The 25,345-nt window shown below is 40.0% G+C and overlaps 1 protein-coding gene across 1 annotated transcript in view; it reads right to left on the bottom strand.

Moving 5' to 3' along the window:
- csmd2 (CUB and Sushi multiple domains 2) overlaps positions 1-25,345 on the bottom strand; it is a 577,487-nt gene that overhangs the window by 133,914 nt on the left and 418,228 nt on the right. Inside the window, 4 exon segments of the mRNA XM_055656152.1 lie at positions 2,865-3,050; positions 5,010-5,198; positions 16,403-16,549; positions 18,239-18,427. Of these exon segments, the coding sequence (XP_055512127.1) occupies positions 2,865-3,050; positions 5,010-5,198; positions 16,403-16,549; positions 18,239-18,427 (711 nt within the window).

Here is a 25,345-nt window from a genome sequence, read left to right as displayed (position 1 = left end):
ATATTTGTGTAGACTTTGCTTAGAATTTGCACACATTGAAAGCTGTTGGGGGTACATTTGAGTGATGTTTCCACCTCAATTGCACGAGTATTTTTCCAATACACACAAATGGCTGAATGAAAGCCTTCTCTAGCTTTCAAAACATGAAAAGCACTGGGTAGGCTCTGTCCAGCACCCGGTAAGGTCAAACACTGCAGATATTTGGAGAGAGACAGAGATACAGCATGGAAACAGTCTCTAACGGGATCCCACTACTGGCCATATCTTCCCATCTCCACCCCTTTCTGCTTTTAGCAGAGACCGTTCCCTCCGTAACTCCCTGGTCAATTTGTCCCTTCCCACCCAAACCACCTCCCCCCCAGGTACTTTCCCCAGCAACTGCAGGAGATGCAACACCTGCCACTTTACCTCCCCCCTGCGACTCCATCCAAGGATCCAAACAGTTTTTCCAGGGGAGGCAGAGGTTCACTTGCAACCTCATCTACTGCATCCGCTGTTCCAGGTGTCAACTTCTCTACATCGGCAAGACCAAGCGCAGGCTCGGCGATCGTTTTGCTGAACACCTCCGCTCAGACCGTCTTAACCAAGCTGATCTCCCGGTTGCTCAGCACTTCAATTCCGCCTCCCATTCCCAATCTGACCTTTCTGTCCTGGGCCTCCTCCATTATCAGAGTGAGTCCCAGCCCAAATTGGAGGAACAGCACCTCATATTTCGCTTGGGTAGTTTACACCCCAGTGGTATGAACATTGACTTCTCTAACTTCAGGTAGCCCTTGCTCTCTCTCTCCTTCCCTTCCCTATTCCCAGTCCAACCACTAGTCCCACTGTCTCCGCCCACTTTATTTATGTGTCCTACCCCCTCCCCTGACATCAGTCTGAAGAAGGGTCTCGATCCGAAACGCCGCCAATTCCTTCTCTCCATAGATGCTGCCTCACTCGCTGAGTTTCTCCAGCATTTTGTGTCTACCTTGGAAACAGTCCCTTTGGCCCACTGAGTACACACTGACTACCTCCTTCCTCTCACTTATTGTAGGGAGTGCATTCAGTCCTCCAACCTCAATGTTCCATCATTTATATTAATCCTACACTAACCTAAACTAATCCAAAATTATTCTCTCCATATTGTTATCAATTCCCCTCAGATTCCCCACCCGCCTATACACAAGGGGCAATTTACAATGGCCAATCAATCTACCAACACTCAATGTGGGAGGAAATTGGAGCACAAGGAGGAAACCCACGCAATAACAGGCAGAATGTGCAAACTCCACACAGATAGCAGCTGACATCAAGATTGAACCCAGGTCTCTGACGCTATGAGGCAGCAACTCTACAAGCCATGGCACTGGGCCATGTAAGATCTTAGTTTATAACTCAGAATTAATTGTCTTTTGATGGAATCATGTATATGCTGTGAAAGATGAACATTTAAAGCATGGATTTTATATTCTATTGGGGCCAAGACATCTGGCATAGAAGTGCAAGGTTTCATGATGTATGCTGCAGCTATCAGGAAGTGATTGATGAAAACAGGAGTGGAGCAAATGGCTCCACTCTGAGCATTGCCATCCTTCACCTGGATAAGTAGGTCAGAACAAAACTCGCCAAAACATATCAACTTAAGACAGAATGATGAGATTTTTTTAACTAACCTTGTGAATAAAGGATGCTGATGTATCAAGGTTGATAAAAGATACAGTGATTAAGAGTGAACCCTTATGCAAAACTCTTGGTGAAAGATGGCTGCTGAAAGACAGCATTGATTAATGGTTATTTTCCTGGATTATTAATTGCCTGTTGCATTGCTGTATTTGCCGATTCAAAAATTAATTACTGATAATCAACAATATTTTTTATCAATCTAGTCTGTCATCTCTTTTAATCAACAATTAAATTGTTCCTTTATCTTTGAAATGTAACCCGTAAATGCCACATGCCCCAATAGTTTTAGTTTAGTTTATTTTAGTTTAAAGATACAATGTGGAAACAGGCCCTTCAGCCCACTGAATCCGCACTGACCAGTGATCCCCGTACACTTACACTGTCCTACACACACAAGGGACAATATTGCATTTATACCCAGCCAATTAACCTCCAAACCTGTATGTCTTTGGAGAGTAGAAGGAAACAGATGATCTCGGAGTAAACCCATGCAGGCCACGGGTAGAAAGTACAAACTGGGTACAGATAGCACCCCTAATCAGGATCAAACCCTGGTCTCTGGCACTGTAAGGCAGTAGCTCTACTGCTACACCACCAAGCTCAGCGTTTCTGTTGAATTTGCATTCTACATTGTAATATATCCTTTCTGAGGCATTGAGCTACAAAATGAACTTAGGCCCTTATCAGAAATCTATATACGTGCAGTATGATATCCATACCATTGTACAAAGCTCCTTAGGAAAAATACAGCATTTTATTGCCCACTTTGTTTGTTTGTAGACAAAGCTGAGGAAGGGGTTATTTCACCCATTGGATCTATGCCTCTCCCAGATGAGCAAAACCCTTTGCCCCATCTCCTATCTTTAATTTATTGTAGGGAGTGCATTTCGACCTTCAAACTCAAAGTTCTATCATTGTCTCCAGCATAATAATTCCGTTATCCATCCTTGTTAGTCATTGTGAAGATATCTATATGACATTTTTTTTTGAATGGTAACATCTATGCAACATCACCACTGTGTAATAAGTGATAGTTACTCCAAAACAAGGCAGAGAAATCCTGGAAATGGCATCATAAATTGAAACCCCACCCAATCAGATCTCCCCTAAACTGGAATTCCCACCAGTATGAGTTTCTCCTTCTTTCATGCCTTGACTCCTTATCATAGGCAATTAAATGGAATATACAATAGCACACTCACCCACACAGAGTGGAGGCCTGTCACTGTTGCTCCATTTCCCATCTTCCTGGCAGACAGCTGTTGACAGTTCACCAGACTGCAATCTGTAGCCTTCATTACACTGATAGATGGCTCTCGTTCCGAGAGTGTACTCTCTCCCGAAGACCGTTCCATTTCTTGGAGCTTTTGGGACGCCACAAGAAATGGCTGAAAATGAACATCTGTCAGCTTTAACTGAGATACAGTGTGCACGGTATTAACATCTTCACTAAGAGTTTACACAGCTGCTGCAATACAAATAGGCTCACAATCATAACATTGTGCAGGGAAAAGCGCATTGCCTCATCCAGTCGAAGAAACACATGTTTACTATTTTAAACAAGTGGAAGATTCAATTTGAGACAGGAGGAGGTGTAGGATTATGATAAAGCACGCAAAGGAGGGGAGGAAGCTTGTGCTATGAATCATCAACCTAATATTGGGAATTGGATGTGACTGGCAGTGAACGACACTCGGCATGAAAGCCACTAAAAATAGCTTACAAAATGCACTGCAGAATAGAGAACACTGTGATAAAAATATTGTTATACTATTTAAGCTCTATATACCACAATCTGCTAACATTGTATCTAAAACGATAAGTAATATAACAAATAAAAAAATACACAACATTGCAAAAACATTAATTAACACGGTGCAAATAATGTTTAATGAAATGCCACAATTCATGAGTTCCATTTGGATTATAGCATAATCTGGACGCAATCAAATCAGAGCACAGGTAAACTGCAGCCATAACTGTTGTGTGTTTAACTTTTTTATTTTTGCTGTAAAAATAATATGACCATAAAATTGGACTCACTCCAATTTCAAAAAAGGCATATTTTCACCAATTTCACTTGTTTAGACAAGTTGTTCACAATGCACCCAGACCTTTGGATGCACAGGGCACTCAAAAAGTAAATTTGAGTTTCTATCACTTCACCAGCAGTCAGTTGTGGCAATTGTGCACCTTGCGATGTTCTTCCACCAATTAGTTCAAGAGGGCTGTGCATTAACAGCCTAATATCCAGAGTGCTGCTTAAAATTATTTCTTTAAAGATTTTCTGGATAGAGAGGACAGTGTTTCTTACCTCACTATGGGAGTAAACCTCAAAGTCACAAACCAATTTTTTCTTTTTTGTGTGGCTTTGTAAATATTTGATTAGTGTTCAAATGTAAATAATTTGGTGTACATATAGTGGCTGGTGTACATATGGTGTACATACAGCTGCTAAATTTGTATAAGATAATTACAAGCAGTTGAATAAGGGGTGGGAATTAATAAGCTTTGGCTTCTTCCTGCTCCTTTTCGGACACATATGATTTCATTTATATATAGACATTGTTTATGACACTTTATAAATGTTTTGTTTTGTTTTTTGTATGCTGTTTCACACTTGCTTTTTATTCATTTATTCTGTTCGAAATAATTAATTAATAAATAAATACATACAATCAAATGCAGGGGCTTCCCGAGTTAAGGAGGAGATGATTTATGGTAATCTGACCATGAAATTCTCCTTGCCATTTTTAAGATGCTTAATAAATAATATTTAAAAGAATCAATATATTCTTTAGGAAGTGGATACAGTCTATGTTCCATTGGTTTAATTATGGGTGGTGTTAGGGTGAACAGAAGTCATTTGGTCAAATTAAGTAATTATAAGAAGTGTATGTAGGGGAAATTGTTCATTTTGATGAACAAGAAATTCAGCTTATGGAGCATTACCCTTACAAAACCCAGGAACTGCCCTATGCACTTAAAATGCTGGCATGCTGGCAATTAGAAAAGTAGGAAAAGTCTGCTACAAAGCTTGTACAGAAAATGGGTGCGACTTCAGTGTTTAATACACTTTGGATTTATTTTACTGATTACAACCTCAGTAGAAACTCCGGTCCATTGTCATTTGGGGCAATTTTCATTGAATACTCGGAGCAATTGATACAACATCATTTCAAAGCAAATCCAATATTTATATATATTGATTGAGAACTAGTCAAATGCTAAATTCAGATCAAGATAGACTTTCCTTTGATTATTTCCATTTATAATTGTTAAAATTCAATTCCACAAATGAGTACTGTATTGAAGTACCTGTGCATGGCAGACATTCATTTTCTTACCTTGACAAAGAGGAGGAATGGTATTCCAGTTGTAAAAACCTTGGGGGAACCTGGTGCACGTTGCAATAACTTGACCGATCAATCGATAGCCAGGGTCACAGTTGAATCGCACTGTGCTGCCAGGGAATCCTGCCGTTTGCGTGTGAACAGTACCATGCCTTGGGGGGCTTGGTGGGCTACAGTAAGGAGCTAATGACAAAAATAAAATACCAACAGATCGAGACAAGATTAAAAAAGATATATATTTGCATTGTTAGCTGAGGGGAAGGTGACAACAAGGCATACAATCAGTAAAATGTAATCATGTAAAACAAGTCGAAGAACTAGGACAGGGACAGAGAGAGAGGGAGAGCAAGAGTTTTTTGAAATCAGAAACATCATTATTCATATGTTTCAAGCACTTATCATTAATTAATTTACACTATTTGATCGCATTTTTTCCACACCAACAAACATTTAGAAAGATCTTAGGCAAACTGTTTGGTTTGTATGAATACTTCATTGTTGCAATGACACAGCATGCCACTCACCATGGCAACATTGCCCCCTCTCCAGGTGAAGCTGCTATATCTCACAACTTGTTCATCAATTGTCAGTCACTTTCAGAAACCAATAACCCAGTCACTGTTTCTGCACTGAATGTTGTTTTTTTCCCGCAATAATCAGCATCACTGAACTACATTAATGCAATTAAATCACACTGAGAATACTGAGGTAATTACATTCACTCTGTACAGTCAAAGGTAAATCAAGCAGAAACTGTGTGTGTCCCAGGGAAGGGAATCGCATTTGGAAAGAAAATTGATTCTTATCCAATTAAAATTCAATTATGAGTGCAGCATTATATACATTAACAATACAACATATCATTCCTTGTCAAAAAATGAAGCTTATCATTACAAGTGACTTTAAAACCATGGAATAAATTTACATTAACATCTTTTTCTCTGCTGTTCTTTTGTTGATTTTCATTTTGACCATCGTTTGTGCTGCTGTGGAAGATACCGAAGATCTTTAGTTGACAATGAGTTATCTATCAATAGGCTCGTTGCTATCATGCAGGCAGCAATTTTGCCGAACAGCGCAATTGCACAAATAATTAGATGATGACCTGTTAATCAATTTTTTATAGATATTAATTTAAGAGCATATTTTTGTAGACCGAGGATGAGAAATCAATATCTGTACACATGTACACTATTATTCGCTGCTGGCTCGAGGGCTGAATGGCCTCCTCCTGCACCTATTTTCTATGTTTCTATTGAAGCTGATCCAGGATTGGGTATTTTCAAATCCAGAGACCAAGACTTGGAAGAAATCGTGATCAGAGCAAAATGTTGTGTTTGTGTGAATAGCACACCCATGCTATTCACCAGAACAATAGTGTTCCCCTTCAGATGATCATGATGTATCTGGCAACCAGTTGAGTTGAAGGGCAGGGAAAATATAAAATGGATTCCTAATTCCATTTGGTCATTTGAAATGAGATTCTGGTTTTCTTTGTTCAAGAATGAACTGCAGGTGCTGGAAGATCGAAGGTACACAAAAATGCTGGAGAAACTCAGCGGGTGCAGCAGCATCTATGGAGCGAAGGAAATTCACTCCATGGTTTTCTTTGCTTAAACACAACATGGGTGATTTTCAAACATCCCAGTATAATCACAGTTCCTTGATGCCAATGAATGCAAGTGATCAGAAACTTGCTATCGACCTCATATGATGGGTGAGCAGATCCTCTAGCAAGTAACACCAGTTAAGGTCCCTTGTTACCCAAAAGAGATTGGGTAATTGAGATTGTTGTCATTGAAATTTGCAAAATCAATGTCCATTCCGAATTTTGAATTTGAGTAAAGTTCAAATCAAGCAATCATGGCCTACTTATGTAAATAAAGAGCCTGTGCCACTTGGGCATAATTTACGCGACATCACTTACGTGTCACGACGCGCATGGTGCGTGGTGACGTAGGCAGTGACACGCGGTCGCGCAGCGCCCCAGGATTTTGGGATTCACAAAATCTTTGCGCGCCGCCTGCATGACGCGCATTTGACGCCCAAGTGGGACAAGCCCTTGTCAGTGCAAATGATAATAGATTTTCATGGAAGTTTGGTGTTGCTGTTGAATATTGAAGAGCAACATATTTGCATTATATATTTTCCTTCTTAAACTTACTGATCTTGTGTAATTTCCTAGTCATTCATGTTGCTGCCTATTGTTCATGTCGTCAGCCCCAAATCAATTTCCTGGTAAACGGGGAATTATTGCGGCAATACAAACTGCATCGGAGCCATGGGACCTCTCGGCTACATTCATTATACTGTATATGAAGATCAATTCTTGACATCTTATGATATTCAAGTGCAAAGACAATGATGAAGATTGCCTACACCACTTGGAGCATGTCTACAAATTCCACTGCACTTTCTAAGTTCTCAGGTGGGTAAACAATATTCACCTTAAACTTACACTTGAGCAGCTTTTACTTCAGGTTTGACACATATGTGATCTTCAGCATGGAACAGAATCAACCTTGCTTACTTTACGTCTGACTTCAACGCCATGAAAGCTATTGCTCCAAGTTGGCAGGTTGAGTCCAACGCCACATCTAATCAGGTAGTATATAACACAATCTGAGCTCTATTTAAGAACATGCGGCGGCTCTGCAAGGTCTTCAGACTGCAGGTCTGGATTCTCATGCACATGCAGTTACATGAGGACAGAGTTAATTGTGGCATCTCACATTCAGAAAATTGAAGTTACTGAGTAAGTGAAAAATAATTGATAAATTGATAAAGAAAAATTCTATAGGAATCCAAAGGATCTGGGTGGCAGTGTGACATCTATGTTAATATTTAATTGCAAAATAAATGAAAGCACCAACCATGCTTAACAAATAATCAATCACCTGACACCTTGGGGTGCAGCATTCAAACTGATAATGCTGAAGGCCTACATGTAACTTGGAAGGAGGTTAAAGAAGAAAAATTAAAGATATAATTCCTTGGCAGTATCATCAGATTAGTAAGAGCTGGCAACAGATTGCAATGAAATGCAATTGCTTCCCTGCAGAGTAACAGGCTGTGAAGGCAGACCCTTTCAAGTACTGCCATGTTTCCACACCCAAATCCTGCAGTTAGTCCAATTCAGGAGAGTAATACTTGTTTCTGTCAGTTTGCCTCCTGTGCCGATGGTGCTCCTGGTATGCCTTTTTCATCCCGTGGCATCAAATTCATTGAAAATGATGTTTGGAAAACTCTACCTACATTTTGCGATATAATTACTTCAGGAAAACATTGCTGGCATTTAACATCCAGTTGAAATGTGTAGAGCTGGTATCTTCTCCAGCCAGAATTCTCACCCAGAGGACCTAAAATGCAACAGCTTTGCTGGATTTCTTTGTGTAGTTTAAGTTATGCACGCCCACTCAGAGAATTATTTTTTAAGATGAGGCCTCAATGGAATAGTGAGATTTCCATAATGGATTCTTAATTGCCATTCCTTCTAAAATGAATTCTGTTGATGGCTCCGTTCCCCTTTCACAGATCCTTCCTGACCTGTTAAGTGTTTCCAGCATGTATCAGAATGTTTTCAAGCCCTAAACTGGAATTGGCTCATGTCTTCATATCTCCTTTATACCGTCTTGCAAGCCAATTTCAAGCAGCTCAGAATACAATGATTTAAATATTGACTCCGTCTTCTCTTGATTTAATAGTTTTATTTCAGTGCCCTGAATCAATGATCCAGACCTTGACATGTGTCCTTAGAAACATCAGGCTTACTGATGTGCACTGCAGTACAAGCATTATTTCAAACCTTACCAGCCTGTTCCTAGACTAATCAACAGAAATAAAGTTGACATACACATGTCTGAACAACAATAACTTGTATTTATATGACACCTTTAAAGTAGTAAGACATTCCACTGTGTCTCACAAATATTTTATCAAACAAATCGAGAGGCAGAGTCATCTAAAGAGATGTGTAGGAAAGAACTGCAGATGCTGGTTTATCGTGAAGATGGACACAAAGTGCTAGAGTAACTCATCGGGTCAGGCAGCATCTCTGGAAACAAAGGAAGGATGACATTTCAGGTCGGAACCCTTCTTCAGACATATAAAAGCGATGTAAGAAGAAATAAAACAATAATGGCTGGGCAAAGAAGCAGATTTTATAGAGTGATTTAAAGGAAGCAACAGCAATGGTAGAAATGGTAGCAAACAGGAGAATTTGTGCCATGGCAACTGTAAGCACAATGCAGCTGCCCGTGAAGCAACGATTAAATCAGGAATCATCAAGAAAGCAGAATTAGAGACCCACAGATCCCTCAGAGGATTCCGGACCTGGAGGAGAATGAAAAAATAGATAAGGGGCAGCCGTGGAAGTGTTTGTGAACAGAATTGAGATGTTTAAAATTAAGGATCAGAACCTGTAGGAGCCAAGGCAGATCAATGAAGGGGGAGACATGGAATCATTTTGTAGCAATAAAGGAGGCTCCTCTAGTCCTTGCCTGCTCTCAATATTGCATCTAATCTCGCCCACGACCCTTTCTCCTTGGCCCTAGACTGTTCTGTTTCATTCAAGTACTGTTCAAATCCCCCTTTCAGATAAGAGGAAACCTGAGGAATATCTGAGGGGTAACTTTATTTACACAAAGCTTGGTGGGTATATGGAGGAGGTAGTTGAGGAGGTACTATCGTAATGTTTAAGAGGCATTTGGACATGTACATGGTAGGATAGGTTTAGAGGGATATGGGCCAAGCCCGGGCAGGTGGGACTAGTGTAGATAGGGCTGGTTGGCGTGGGCAAGTTGGGCCTAATGGCCTGTTTCCACGCTGTATCACTCTATGATTCTGTGACACAAATTGGCACCAAATGAGTAAACTGTACATAACAAGAATTATAATCCAAACAACAATTTTGGACACCCTAAAGAACAAGTCTGAGTATGGAACAGGTTGTTGGACTAATCAGCATGGAAGAAATGAAGCCTTAGATGAAGTTTCATCAAAAGATTAATTCACGCGTGGGTGGAATTAGTAACTCAACGAGGGAGAATTAGGAGGTCTCTGTGGTGTGTACTTAGACTTTGAAGGTCATTTCAAGTTCAAACATGGCAGCAATTATATTGTATATTTGTCAAGAATAGGGATGAATTGATGGTTATGGAATGAAGATTGGCACTGGGGGTGAGGCAATGGCTGTGATGTTAGAGTTATAGAGTTATACGGTACAGAAATCGGGTCTGAAAAAAAGTCTCGACCAGAAACGTCACCTATTCCTTTTCTCCAGAGATGCTGTCTGACCCACCGAGTTACACCAGCTTTTTGTGTTTATCTTCGGTTTAAACCAGCACCTGCCTACACGATAAATGCAGTAAGTGCCATTATGTGAATGAATAAAACTACATCCTTCCAACACAAAGTTTGACTTGGAGAGGATCTTGAAGGTGGTAATATCCTAACCTTATTGCTCTTTTTCCTTTTAATTGGTGGTTGTGAAAAGAGAAAATTTAGCGAATGATATTGATGGTAAAGAGTATGTTTACCATGATCGGTGGAAGTGACTCTTCAAATTGATGGGGGGACAAAAAGGTTGCTGGACTTTTCTTTCTGATTTGCTTATTTGTCAATAGTGCTTTGCTCAAAATGTATATACCAGCCTCTACCAAAGCAGAGAATTCCACCGATTTACAACTCTCTGGATGAAAAGGTTTTTCCTCATTTCAGTCCTAAATGGCCTACCTCTTATTCTTAAACTGTGACCTCTGGTTCTGGACTCCCCCAACATTGGGAACATTTTTCCTGCATCTAGTCTGTCCAATCCCTTAATAATTTTATATGTTTCTATAAGATCCATTCTCATCCTAAATTCCAGTGAATATAAGCCCAGTCGATCCACTCTTTCATCATATGTCAGTCCAGCCATCCCGGGAATTAACCTGGCGAACCTACGCTGCACTCCCTCAATAGCGAGAATGTCCCTCTTCAAATTAGGAGACCAAAATTGCACACAATACTCCAGGTGTGATCTCACCAGGGCCTTGTACAACTGCAGAAGGAGCTCCTTGCCCCATCTATCTATAAACACAGCTATAAATTCTACATGGTGAAACCAAAATGTATAAAAATGGCCTTTATTAAAATCTGACAACGTGCACTTTAACCACATGTGATTTTTTCTATTACAAATCTCAAATTGTGGAGTACAAAGACAAATAAATAAATGATGGGTCTTTGTCTCAAACATTATGGGGGGCACTGTATAGATGGAGGAAGCTTGGCTTATTGAGTAGCAGTTGTTGATGAGTGAGCTGACAACTCAGAAATAGCAGACGTGTTCAGATGGGCAATGGTGAGGTGTTGATGCATGTTAACAGAGCACAGACAAGACCTGACACTGAATGTTCAATGATATTTCTGAAGAAAATAAATAGAAAGGAGCAGGGATGGACCCTGGGGAGCTGTAAGAAGCAATGAAGTGAAACCAGGGACAGAAGGTCATGCAGATGATGCCCTGACTACAACTCTCTGGATGAAAACGGAACCAGACGATGTGTTCCTATTCAACTAGACAACAGTCGACAAGCCCAAACGGAAAGTGGCATGGCCTATCTTGGCAATGGGCATATTCAGATGAAGAAACATAACGAGTTACTATTGTCATGATCAGATCATTGACATCTGGGACTATGTGAACTGGTACACTCACAAGGGCATTCAACTACTTCAAAATTTTAAGCATCGGGAATTATGCCTGCAGATGTGAGAGACCACAGCAAGTTTGATACCTTTTGGGGAAAAAGGATAGATTAGAGATGGACCAGTTTTTGCAAGGATGGAGAGGTAATGGGTATTTTGAAGAGAGAGAATTGTTACCAACATCAGAAAATCGATAAGGTAAAATAAATGGGTAGCAGCAGTGTGGGAATAGTGTGATTGGAGAAAGAAGTGGATCACATAGACATGACAAACTTGGAAATAGCATGAGGGAAGAAATGAAAGAATCTGAAGCATGATATGGGTTCAGGGCAAAGACAGGATGCACAGACCTTTAGTGACAAGGAAGTCAATGAGATCTCTGTGCTTGTTACTGGACTTAGGTTGGGAATCAGGAGGGATAGCTTTAGAATGACAAATGCAACTGTGTTTAGGATTACCACTGTCAGTCTCAGCATTGGCTTCCAATTTAATATTTGGTCTGATACATCTGGTAAAAATTAATTTCTGTATTGCTCTCCCTAACCCTCTTTGATCTCCCTAACCCCCTTTATCTCCATCACCCGCTAACTTGCCCAGGAATATATTACTATATATTCAACGTCACGGCCTAATTACCCGAAGACTAACTCTTACAGAAAAATAACAGCAGTTCAAGAAGGCATATGGACTTCTGATGCAATGTCTCGACCTGAAACATCACCCATTCCTTCTCTCCAAAGATGCAGCCTGTCCCGCTGAGTTACTCCAGCATTTTGTGTCTATCTTCGGTTTAAATCGGCATCTGCAGTTTTCTTCCAACACAGTTCAAGAAGGCAACTTGTTAACTCCTTCTGAACTCCTTAAGTACAATTGGTGATGGGAAGTCACATTTCTGGAGCAAACATTTTCAGCATTTGTTTGGTCATGATGTCTATTCCTGGTCTGAAGGTTTGGAAACTATTAATATTTTGTGGAACTCTAGGATATTTCTAAACAAAAGGCAAAATATGAATTGATGTACTGAGACATATTCTCCTTCAATCCTCTGTATCTAAAAGGGATCCAGTGGTACCAGGCTTTGATGTTGCTCATCATCTGTTTTAGTTTTTGCAGCTTCAAGCATCAGCAAGCATTGTTTTAGCACTGGTCTGATCACCACGTTGTGTTTAAAAGGCTTGTTAATAGCAGCTGTGACATTGTAATGTGGAATTGCTATCGACCAGTGAAAGACTTTCTCCCGGCCTCATCTCACATTGCTGCACACACTAATACTGCAGATTAATGGCTTTGTCCTTGTGCTTATGTCAGCTTTAGATATCAGCACAGAACAATTACATTGATATCTGAAACATGGATAAGACTGCAGGATTGTCTTGCCAGGAACGGTGGGGGGCAAGGAAGATGGATTAATTTATCCTCACAAACTCATCCTGGTATAAAATTTAGGAATGCAAACGCATGGAAATAACTAAGGTGATAACGTGACCTAAAAAATGCTAATAAAGCCAGTGAATAATATTTAACTATAACCCAACCCCAGTCAGGGTATAGGCAGGCTATTAATATAGCTATTACTGCTGTGAAGATAAATTAAAGCTGGAATTTCTTCATACATTAATTTTTTTATTGATTTCCTTGCTGATTGCCAGATCAATTTTCTGTCTTCCCATTCAGTTTCAGCGTTTCTAAATAGAATCTTCAAATCTTTCTGCAATTCCCCCCAAAATACAATGCAGTAGATTTCTGTTGATTCTTCGATATTATACATTTCTCTGTTTCAGCACAAACTATAAGACTATTTATGTTCTATATTTATAATTGCAGAGTACAGGAAGCTAGGACAGCAGAATTCTGACGGGGGACGGGGGAGACGGGGGGGATTATATGTGCATGTTTCCCCAGATCAAGCTTGACACCTATTGTGTTAAATCCCATTCTATTTCATGAAACAAGGCAATTTTTAAAATTCTATTCTATTCCGTGAAAAATAGGCCCTTTGGCTCACCGAGTTTGCGCAGACTGCACACTAACACTATCCGACACACACTAGGCCCTATTTACAATTATACCAAGCCGATTAACCTACAGACCTGCAAGTCTTTAGAGTGTGAGAGGAAACCAGAGCACCCTGAGAAAACCCATGCAAGTCACAAACTGCCTACAGACAACACCGATAGTCAAGATCAAACCCGGATCTCTGGCACTGTAAGGCAGCAACTCTACTGCCATGCCACTGTGCCATATTCTATTCAGTTATGAAGTAAGGCTGGTAATGTCTCCCATCTGGTTGAGATAATGATGCTCTGTGTTCAGGTTGTGTGTGGAAGTCAGGAGGTAAACCGTCCAGATTTTTACAGCCTGTATGTCGAGCCAAGCAAACATCACAACCTATTGCTATATTTCATCTCATTCTTGACTTCGTTAAAAACTTGTTGAAAACCAATCCATTAATTATACTTGTTCATGCTATTTGAAACTATGGCACCACTGAACACCAATGGGTAAAACTCTAAAAAGCTCCAAACCATGACTCTAAATGTAAAACAATTATTACTATCATAAGAAAAATGAAGCTTAGATGGAAACCACATGATCAATACATTTCCAATATGTTAAATGACGTTGTCATTCCTAATTTTGCCACAGAGCAATAGTATCAACATTATAGTTTAGGTTATCAACAATATTATGTTTAATTTATTTTCAGTGTGTAATCTGAGTTGACATTCTGGTGATGCTGCTGTAAACAATCTTTTCTTCCCATCAGTTATCAGGCAACTGAAATGGATTCAGTGGTATTAAATATATAAGGAGATTTTTAGTCTATACGGAAACCAATTGTTATAGAGAATGGCAGGAGAGTGGAGCTGAGGTCAAGATCAATTTATCCATGGTTATTTTGAATGTCACAAGCGGGCTGAAAGGACCTCATCAGATCCCGTCTCTCATGAGAGATTCTTGACTGGCAAAAAATAACTTCAAGGAAAGCATCCTTTTTTTTTACATATAGCAACTGTATTGGTCACATTTTGGTTGAACTGTTAGTCAGATTCATGGTACTCTTCCAGTTATGGAACTGGAACCTCTTTATTTGGAAGATAATCCGAGTGAAGAGATGAAGAGAAAACAGTGATTCCAATTCTATAGGTTCTGCATTTTAACAAATATATTTGTTATCACCACTTATTTTATTATTTGTTATCAGATGAGTATGATCAAGTTGGGTCGCACCTACTTTTATGTGAACTTGCTGGCTGTAATACATGCTTAAGAAGGAACTGCAGATGCTGGAAAAATCGAAGGTAGACAAAAAATGCTGGAGAAACTCAGCGGGTGAGCCAGCATCTATGGAGAGAAGGAATAGGCGACGTTCCGGGTCATGACCCTTCCGCAGACATGTAATCCTTTATCTACCAGATCCGCAAACCAAGATTATTGGAAAAATAAACACATCAAACAACCAATTTCTTTAAATGGGAGAAGATGGTTCAGGCACAATTAAAATATCCTGCATAATTAAATGAAGAATTATCAGTTCTGCATGACTGCACACTTCCTTATTTTATTCCTCAGCTTCCACAATTTGATATCAAATGGGTTAGGTTGAGACAAAAGCAACAAATGTCTCTTGGTTGGCTAAATACATCAATTGAAGTTTATTCAAATGCCTTCTCTTTACACACAATGGCCAATGTCCTAGTTCAATAATTTCTCACCAAATATAGTGGATGTCCGACACATTTCCTGACATGGATTGAACCTATCAAAACTGGCCACCGAACGTCCCAAAGTAATTTCATTTTGTCAGTGAGTTTTTTTTAATGCCAACACTTCCAGTAGTGATCTTGGAGATGATTCTGGTCGTGTATCATCCCATTGTTTCTGTGTTGGACATCTCATTCTATGAATGAGCAATGAATAAGAGGGTTTGTGTGTGTTTGGTTGATGGAGGTGGGGGGGGATGGGGGTGTTAACATTGTTAAATAGCCAAAAATATCTAACTGGAGCCTGTTTTCAAATTGTACACCACTGAAGATTACCAAAATATATATCTGGCCATTTATTATATGTTCTGTTTGAACTTCTTTTTGCGTTAAATATTGAGTGAGGAATAACCGTTCTTATTGCATTTGAGAAAGTAAATGAAGGGTGTTGTTTTTGAACACTGCTATTTTCACCAACTTTCTATTCATCACAAGTTCACAAGTTATAGTAGAATTATGCCATTCGGCCCATCTATTCTACTTCGCCATTTAATCATGGCTGATCCCTGCCTCCTAATCCCCACTTTCCTGTCTTCTCTCCATAACCCTTGATTCCCGTTCTAATCAAGTATTTGTCAATATCTGCCTTAAAAATATCCACTGACTTGACCTCCACAGCCCTCTGTGGCAATGAGTTCCACAGATTAACTACCCACTGATTAAAGAGGTTCCTCCTAACCTCCGCTCTAAAAGAACGCCCTCTTGTAAAAAAACATTGTCACTGGTGTTACAAACAAACCCACATTTACGACTAACTGCCGTTGAAATTGTAGCGGCAGGCAGTAAAGTGGAATTTAAGGCAAATGAGAACACACAGTTTCTATTTAACTGCATTTAATTTGTTTTTTCTTGTTGGTATCCCTCTGCTACATTCTGTTGTTTGTACTAAAGTGCAAGGTGACATTCAATGACTATATCCATTGAGCTACTGACCTGAATAATTTATCTTGAATCCTTTCCGGTTGGTGGCATGGTCAGATGACCAGCGGAGGTAAACCTTGTTGCCCGAGCTGACTACCGTTATTGGAGATGTGTAGTTGCCACTGAGGGAGATGAGCAGTGGGTTTTGACTCGAGGGACCTGTTGATAACATCAAAATTTGAGTTAAGAATTCACACACATCACCTGGCTTTTCATGTAATGAAGCAACCTACTACACTTGCACTCAGACACTCTAGATTAATTTTGTACCATGCTGTTTCAAGTGGCATATGCATAATATATCAAAAGGCACAGTGAAAATGTGATGGCTGAAACAGAAGGTCTCAAAGTGGAGACATGGAAAAAGCATGTTTTGACAGGTAATGCATGTTATTCTCTTGATTCAATGTTTTTAATGCCAGAACTCTGTAGATTTAAAAGAATAATCTAAATGCAAATTTCAACAAACTGAATGTTAATCATCATAACCTTGATTTTCAAGTAATTGACTGAGGAAAATGTGAAGACTAAGTCTTCATGGAGGTGGCACGGTGGTGTAGCGGTAGAGTTGCTGCCTTACAGTGCCAGTGACCCGAGTTCGATCATGACTATGGGTGCTGTCTGCATGGAGTTTGTACATTCTCCTTGTGACCACATGAGTTTTCTCCAGGTGCTCCAGTTTCCTCCCACATCCCAAAGACGTACAGGTTTGTGGTTAATTGGTTTCTGTAAATTGTCCCTTGTGTGTGGGACATAGAATGAGGGTATGGGTGATGGATGGTCAGCATGGACTTGGTGGGCCATATACCTACCATCTTCTGAGTGAAAAAGTTGCCACTCAAGTTCCCATTAAATCTTTCTCCTTTCACCTTAAACCCGTGTCCTCAGGTTCTTGATTCCCCAACACTAGGGATGCTGCTTGACAATACAATGAATCAATTTCTCCTAAAATGCAGTGAGTAAATTCACTGCATTGATTGATATTGACAAAATAGCCTAATACCTTTGGTTTTCAGTTACTATTGGAGGGGATGATTCCACTAGTGGGAGAGTCGAGGACCAGCGACCATCGCCTCAGAACAGAAGGACGTACTTTTAGAAAGGAGATGAGGTGGAATTAATTTTGTCAGAGGGTGGTGGATAGATGGATATTTTTAAGGTGAAGATTGACGGGTTCTTGACTAGTACGGGTGTCAGGAGTTATGGGGAAAAGGCAGGAGAATGGGGTTGAGAGGGGAAGATAGATCAGCCATGATTGAATGTTGGAGTAGGCTTGATGGGTTTAATTCTGCTCCTGTAACTTATAACTTATGAACAATTACAATATTAGGATGTGGTTCAAAAGTAAGTAAAGTGGTAATAAGAATCGCCCTCTTCCTGGGCTGCGACAGAGAAATGGAAGTGAAATCAGAAGCAGGACCTTCACACCTCTGAGAATAGACATAAAGACATTAGTTTGCATCATGATCAAATATTTTTCTGATTGTTCTGGTATTGAACAGCTTGATAACAGCTGGATTCATGGAATAATAACCATATAATAACCATATAACAATTACAGCACGGAAACAGGCCATCTCGACCCTTCTAGTCCGTGCCGAACTCATATTCTCCCCTAGTCCCATATACCTGCGCTCAGACCATAACCTTCCATTCCCTTCCCGTCCATATAACTATCCAATATGAGGGATGTAATGGGGGATTAATGTCTCTTAAACCAAAGCTTATGAAAATATTATTTTCGACCAGAGAAGAAAAAGTAAGAACAAAATAAGGTTCCATTATAAAATGTACATGTGCAACATATCGACAGCAGGTTAGTATTAATATTGTGAATTATTAGTTTACCGTCATATATTTCCAGTTCGTCAAACTGTCGTTCACTCTGAAAGTATTCAATCTGAAGAGTAACGTTGTAGCCTGGATCCACTTTAATAATCCATGAGCAGGCCTGGAAATGTCGATAATTTCCTGGGAAACCTCGACTTACGATGACTCCTGAGGAATCCATGAGGATCTCGTTCATTGGGCAATGTGCTGCATCAAATAAGCAAAATATAAATTACATCAAATCACATCACTTTGATTCGATAAAATAATTTAGATTAGTTTAGTGAAACAGGACCTTCTGTCCACCGACCAGTGATCCCTGCACATTAACACTGCCCTACACATACTAGAGACAATTTTACATTTAAACCAAGCCGACTAATCTACAAACCTGCATGTCTTTGGAGTATGGGAAGAAACCAAACATCCCCAAGGAACCACTCAGAGGAACTGAAGGCCCTATATCACAAAATTAATTAGTGGATGGGCACTTATTTCACAGGAGGAGCCCAGGCACTGATTTTTGGTTTTGGCCAGACAGAATCATTTTGCTGCAGACTAACTCGGAACTGTCAGTCTATCTATCAAGGCAGCAGAGTGAAAATGTCATGACAGGCGATTTTATACACTGAGAATCTCATGGGAAATGCCCCAAATGCCTTTTCTTATAAATAAGCTGAGCCATTCCAATGTTTAAATACAATGCTTTGACACAACTTAGTATTTTCTAATGTAAAAATTAAAATTAATTGAATTGAAATATATTCTTGGTCAGTGCACCGAGTATGCTGCTTCTGAAATTCAGTTCTGATGAATTGATTAAACTAATATAAGTGTGAATAATTACAGTTCCTTGCTTAATGCATTTTATTTATTCTGGATTTGAGCAAAAAGCTGCAACTATTAACAGTATCAGTAAATAGTCAATCAGTTTGAAGCGGGTTTCTACAGGTAAGATGAGATAAGGCACCAGTCTGAAGAAGGTTCCCGACCCAAAATGTCACCTATCCATGTTCTCCAGAAATGCGGCCTGACCCTTTGAGATACTCCAGCACTTTGCGTCTTTTTTTGAGATTAGGCACCAGATTCCCTCCCCTTAAAGATACGAATGAACTAAATTATTTTTTAACTGCAATTATTCAAAATTTCATGACCACTGCCAGTAATACAAGATTTCTTTATTCCATATTTATATAATTGAAATGAAATTCTAAAGTTGCAGTGATAGGGTATTAACTAATGACATCAGATTATGAGCCTACACTATTCACTGCTAAATGACTTGTTTAGTAACATAAATATCATATTAATATTCTCATATTGTAAGAATCTGGCAACCTTCTACACCATATTTTATTTCTGCTTTGGTATGTCAGTCCTCAGACCATTTTTGCATCAGATGCTATCATATTTCACAGTTTCAGGTACCACCAGTGTTTCAGCAATGTTCATATACAATTTCCAGGCCTGATATTATTTGAGGAAAAAAAACTATTTCACCCAGGGAGTTGTGATTTTGTGGAATTCTCTGCCACAGAAGGCAGTGGAGGCCAATTCACTGGATGAATTTAAAAGGGAGTTACTGTAGATAGAGCTCTAGGGGCTAGTGGAATCAAGGGATATGGGGAGAAGGCAGGCACGGGATACTGATTGTGGGTAATCAGCCATGATCACAATGACCAAATGGCCTTCTCCTGCACCTATTTTCTATGTTTCTGTGAGGCACTCAGCTGAAATTCAATCTGCAGCACAGATCAACCCAAGTTACTGTCATCTTCTATTATGCTTTGATCCGAGATGGCCACAAATACACCACAGTCAGCAGGAGCGACAGAAAATGCCTGCTGCAGCATAGCTAAGTAATCTGTGCAAGTAAATCACAGCATTTGACAACTGTTACTGGATGCACAGACTGGGTATTTCATGGAATCGGTGAACCTTGATCAGTTATTTATAGCATGACCTTTTGAATCATTCGCAAATTACTTGTTTACCCCTCCTCAACTTTCCCAAGAAATAAGTCGCGTCATTTGAAGTCACACAGGGAATAGGTGCAAAATGAAACCCTTTGAACTTCATCAGTCATGTTGCTTATTTTACCTTGGTTCAATATGGAGCTGAAAATAGGTGCCTTCATGGCATAATGGAATTTTACTGTTCAAAAAGCATCCAGCCTCAACCAGATGTTTGGAAGATTTACTGTGTTGCATTGTCTATCTTCATAGAGAAATTGTGACATAAATGCATTCAGGCCATTCTCTCCATTTGCTTGTGTAAAGCTCATACTGTACACACTGAGTTGTGTCTACTGCGTAGTGGGTGATACCAAATCATCTGGGGCTTCATGTAGCAATTGCAGGATACATGACAAAAATATTTGCCGTGAATAAGATGCATCTCCAAACCATGAGGGATAAAGCTGGAATATCAGAAAAGTAGGTATAGTATGTCAGACCAGATTTAGTTTTTCATTTATTGAATATACAGATGACCTCTACCACCAACAAATAGCCGTGTTGCTCACATCTGTTACTGGAAAAAAAGACAGGGCAAGAAGGGAGAGATGTGCACTGAAAATAACAGAGAAAGAAACAAGAACATAAATGAAACAAGAACATAACAAACACGTAACTCAACAGAAAAGCAGACACATGAAGCAGGTTGAAGGAGATGGAAAAATGCAGATGAGAGCATTAGAGAGTGGAAAACATACAACCCTTGAACTCTCTAAAATGCACTGAAAAAATATGAGAAAAGGGAGAGAAAAGATAGAGGTAGAGGAGATAGAGAGAGAAAGAGAGAAGATAAAGTGAAGAGAGAAGTAAGAGGTGAGAGAGTGAAAATAAACAAGATAAAATGAGCAGGAAAGAAAATTAGCGAGACAGAAAATGAGCGAGAGAGAGAAAGAGTGAAAGGAAAAGAGCGAAAAAAATTGAAAGTTCAAGGTATTCTAATAATTGCAAGAAAAAGGCTATCTTTAATAAAAAGCTCCATGGTCTTAATAATTATAGAGTAAGCGTCACAAATCACAGTTAAGAACTAATTTCAGAAGTAAAAGACGGCTTTCATTCATTTTATTTCATAATGGGGGTGGAATCAACAACGTGGATGCGTTTGCGTACAGTTAATGGGGAAGAGACTGTAGGAAAGGTCACATTTAAACTAACAGAGCAGGGGGATGGGAACCAATGCAACGAGACACAGGGCCATAAAAGGAGGACCAAAGCAAAAGGTCGAAAGGAGATAAGAAAAACAAACCTGAAAGCTTTCTGCCTTAAGAGCCTGTTCCACTTACGCAACTTTTTCGGCGACTGCCGGCACCCGTCATAGGTCGCCGAAAATTTTCAACATGTTGAAAATTCAGCGGCGACCAGAAGGACGCTACAAAGCTTTTGGGCAACTGAGGAGACTACCCACGACCATACACGCGACACCCTGGCGACATGTCGTGGGGTGAAGCCTGTATGGTCGTTAGTAGTCGCCCAAAGAGTCGTACCTTGTTCTCGTCGCCACTGGATTTTCAACATGTAACGACCTATGACGGGTGCCGGCAGTCGCCGAAAAAGTCGCATAAGTGGGACAGGCCCTTTAACGTGAGGAACATTTGTAATAAGTTGGATGAATTGAATGCGCAGTTAATTTTAAGGGAAATGATATTGTTGATATGGCTCCAGGGTGAGCAAGGTCGGGAACTAAACATGCAGGAGTATTCAATATTCAGGAAAGATAGACAGAAAGGAAGATGTGGTGGGGTGGCATTGCTGGTTAAAGGAGATTAATGCAATAGCAAGGAGAGACATTAACTTTGATGTGGTATGGGTAGAACTGCGAAATAGCCAAGGGCAGAAAACGCTTGTTGGAGTGGTATACAGACCACCAAACAGCAGTAGGGAGACTGGATATAGCATCAAGCAAGAAATTAGGGATGCGTGTAGCAAAGGTACAGCGGTTATCATGGGTGACTTTAATCTACATATAGATTGGGCCAACTAAATTTGTAACAGCGCTGAGGAGGAGGATTTCCTGGAATGGATACGGCATGGTTTTTTAAACCAATATGGAGAAGAACCGACTAGAGGACAGGCCATCCTAGACTGGGTATTGTGTAATGAGGAAGAATCAGATAGCGATCCTGTTGTGCAAAGCTCCTTGGGCAACAATGACCATAATATGGTGGAATTTTGCATTAGGATGGAGAGTGACACAGTTAATTCAGAGACTAGGGTCCTGAACTTAAAGAAAGGAGACTTTTAAGGGATTAGATGGGACTTGGCTGGGTAGACTGGCAAATTATATTTAAAGGATAGACGGTGGAGATGCAATGGCAAAGATTTAAAGACCGCATGGATGAACTCCAAAAATTGTTCATCCCTGTCTGGCAAAAAAAATAAAAAGGGGAAGGCGGCTCAACAGTGGCGAATGAGGGAAATCAAGGATAGTGTTAAATGCAAGGTAGAGGCATATGAGTTGGACAGAGGAAGCAGCAGAGACTGGGAGAAGTTTAGAACTCAACAGAGGAGCACAAAGGTGTTAATTAAAAAGGGAGAAAAAAATAACATGAAAGAAAGTTTGTGAGGAATATAAAAACTGACTGTAAAAGCTTTTATAGATATGTAAAAGAGAATATTAGTTAAGACAAATGTATGTCCCTTATAATCAGAGACAGGTGAATTTATAATGGGCAACAAGGAAACAAGAAGTTGAACGGTTCTGTCTTCACTAAGGTAGACACAAACAATCTCCCAGAAATACCAGGGTACCGAGGATCTAGTGGGAGGGAGGAACTGAAGGGAATTAACATTTGTCAGGAAATGGTGTTAGGTAAACTGTTGGGGCTGAAGGCAGATAAATCCCCAGGGCCTGATGGTCTGCATCCCAGAGTATTCAAGGAGGTGACCCCAGAAACCATGGATGAATTGATGATCATTTTCCAATGTTCTCTCGACTCTGGATCAGTTCCTGTGGACTGGAAGGTAGCCAATGTAACCACTTATTAAGAAAGAAGGGAGATAGAAAATGGGGAATTATAGACCAGTTAGGCTTACATCGGCAGTGGAGAAGGTGAGTCGATTATTAAAGATGTAATAGCATCGCATTTGGAAAGCAGTGACAGGATTGGTCAAAGTCAGCATGGATTTTTAAAGGGGAAATCAAGCTTGACTAATCTTCTGGAATTCTTTGAGGATGTAACAAGTAGAATGGGTAAGAGAGAGCCAGTGGATGTGGTTTATCTGGACTTTCAAAAAGCCTTTGAAAAGATCCCACACAAGAGATTAGTGTGCAAAATTACAGCACATGGTATAGGGGGTAGGGAATTGACATGGGTAGAGAACTGGTTGGCAGACAGGAAGCAAAGAGTAGGAATTAACGGGTCCTTTTCAGAAAGGCAGGCAGTGACTAGTGGGGTGCCGCAAGGCTCAGTGCTGGGACACCAGTCATTTGCAATATATATTAACAATTTAGGCGAGGGAATTAAATGTGACATCTCCAAGTTTGCGGGTGACATAAAGCTGGGTGGCAGTGTGAGCTGCGCGGAGGAAGCTATGAGGCTTGGATAGGTTGGGTGAATGGGCAGATGCATGGTCAATGCAATATAATGTGGATAAATGTGAGATTATCCACTTTGGTGGCAAGAACAGGAAGGCAGATTCTTAGCTGAATGGTGTCAAATTAGGAATAGGGTAGGTGTAATGAGACCTGGGTGTGCTTGTACATCAGTCACTGAAATTAAGTATGCAGGTACTGCAGGCAGTGAAGAAAACTAATGGCATGTTGGCCTTCATTGCGAGAGGATTTGAGTTTAGGAGCAAGGAATTCATACTGCAGTTGTCCTACTACAGGGCCCTAGTGAGACCGCACCTGGAGTATTGTGTACAATTTTGGTCTCCTAATTTGCGGAAGGCCATTATTGCTATTGAGGGAGTGCAGGGTAGGTTCACCAGGTTTATTCCCCGGATGGCGGGACTGACATATTATGAAAGTATGGGTTGACTGGGCATGTATTCACTGGAATTTAGAAGGATGAGAGGGAATTTTATAAAAACGTAAACATTTCTTAAAGGATTGGACAGGCTAGATGCAGGAAAAATGTTTCAGATGTTGGGGGACTCCAGAACCAGGGGGTCACAGTTGAAGAATAAGGGGTAGGCCATTTAGAACTAAGATGAGGAAAACCATTTTTACCCAGAGAGTTGTGAATATGTCGGATTCTCTGCCACAGAAGGCAGTGGGGGCCAATTCACTGGATATTTTCAAGAGAGAATTGGATTTAACTCTTAGGGCTAAAGGAATCAAGTGATATGGTGAAAAAGCAGGAATGGGGAACTGATTTTAGATGATCAGCCATGATCATATTGAATGGCGGTGCTGGCTCGAAGGGCCGAATGGGCTACTCCTGCACCTATTTTCCATGTTTCTATGTTTCTATAATTATTCTCATTATATATCTTTACAAGGCTATTAAACATGTTTCCATTATAAAGCCAGCTTGCATTTCACAATCATGTGCAAAGGACTGGTACTATTCCAAGGTCAACATAGGGTGTATTTAATGTCTCAAGTGTACTGCTGTTCAATAGTTGATTTCTGAAAGTTTTTTGAGGGAATTGAAGCATTTATCTGAGATTGTGATAATGTGCTTCGTGCATGTAAGTCTCTCACTAATGACAAAAACATTTATATCCCTATTTCAGATCTGTCATTTCCATGTTGGCTGGCTGTTTTTTTGTCATTAAAGAGACTGCAGTTCTCATTAGAACATTCTGGCAATGCAATTACCTTTAGGCATTTATAAAGTGACATTAGTTGAAAACCTCCCAGTACAAAATGAGCAGAATCAATCTCATCCAAGCACTTGACTGCTGATCCGTGGAAAACAACACCTCACCTCGGTTTTTACTGAATGTGGTCAATTTGTTTTATAATAAGTAGATTATAACAGTGGTGATTTTTTTGTAGTTAACTCGTCAGTCAGACAATGGCCACTTGACACTTAGGATAAGGAATCAATATAATCTAATTATTGTTCATCTCTAAATCCCTGCGCTGAAAGTGAGGAATGGAGAAGAGGATGAACAAAAAATTGGGCTCAGTTACCATTAATGGTCTAAAATATTATTCAGAGTG

This window comes from Leucoraja erinacea, chromosome 26 (genome assembly GCF_028641065.1).
Source record: "Leucoraja erinacea ecotype New England chromosome 26, Leri_hhj_1, whole genome shotgun sequence".
In the NCBI taxonomy this organism is placed as follows: domain Eukaryota; kingdom Metazoa; phylum Chordata; class Chondrichthyes; order Rajiformes; family Rajidae; genus Leucoraja; species Leucoraja erinaceus.
Note: the sequence above shows the minus strand (reverse complement) of the source record. Positions and strands in the feature narration are given on the sequence as shown.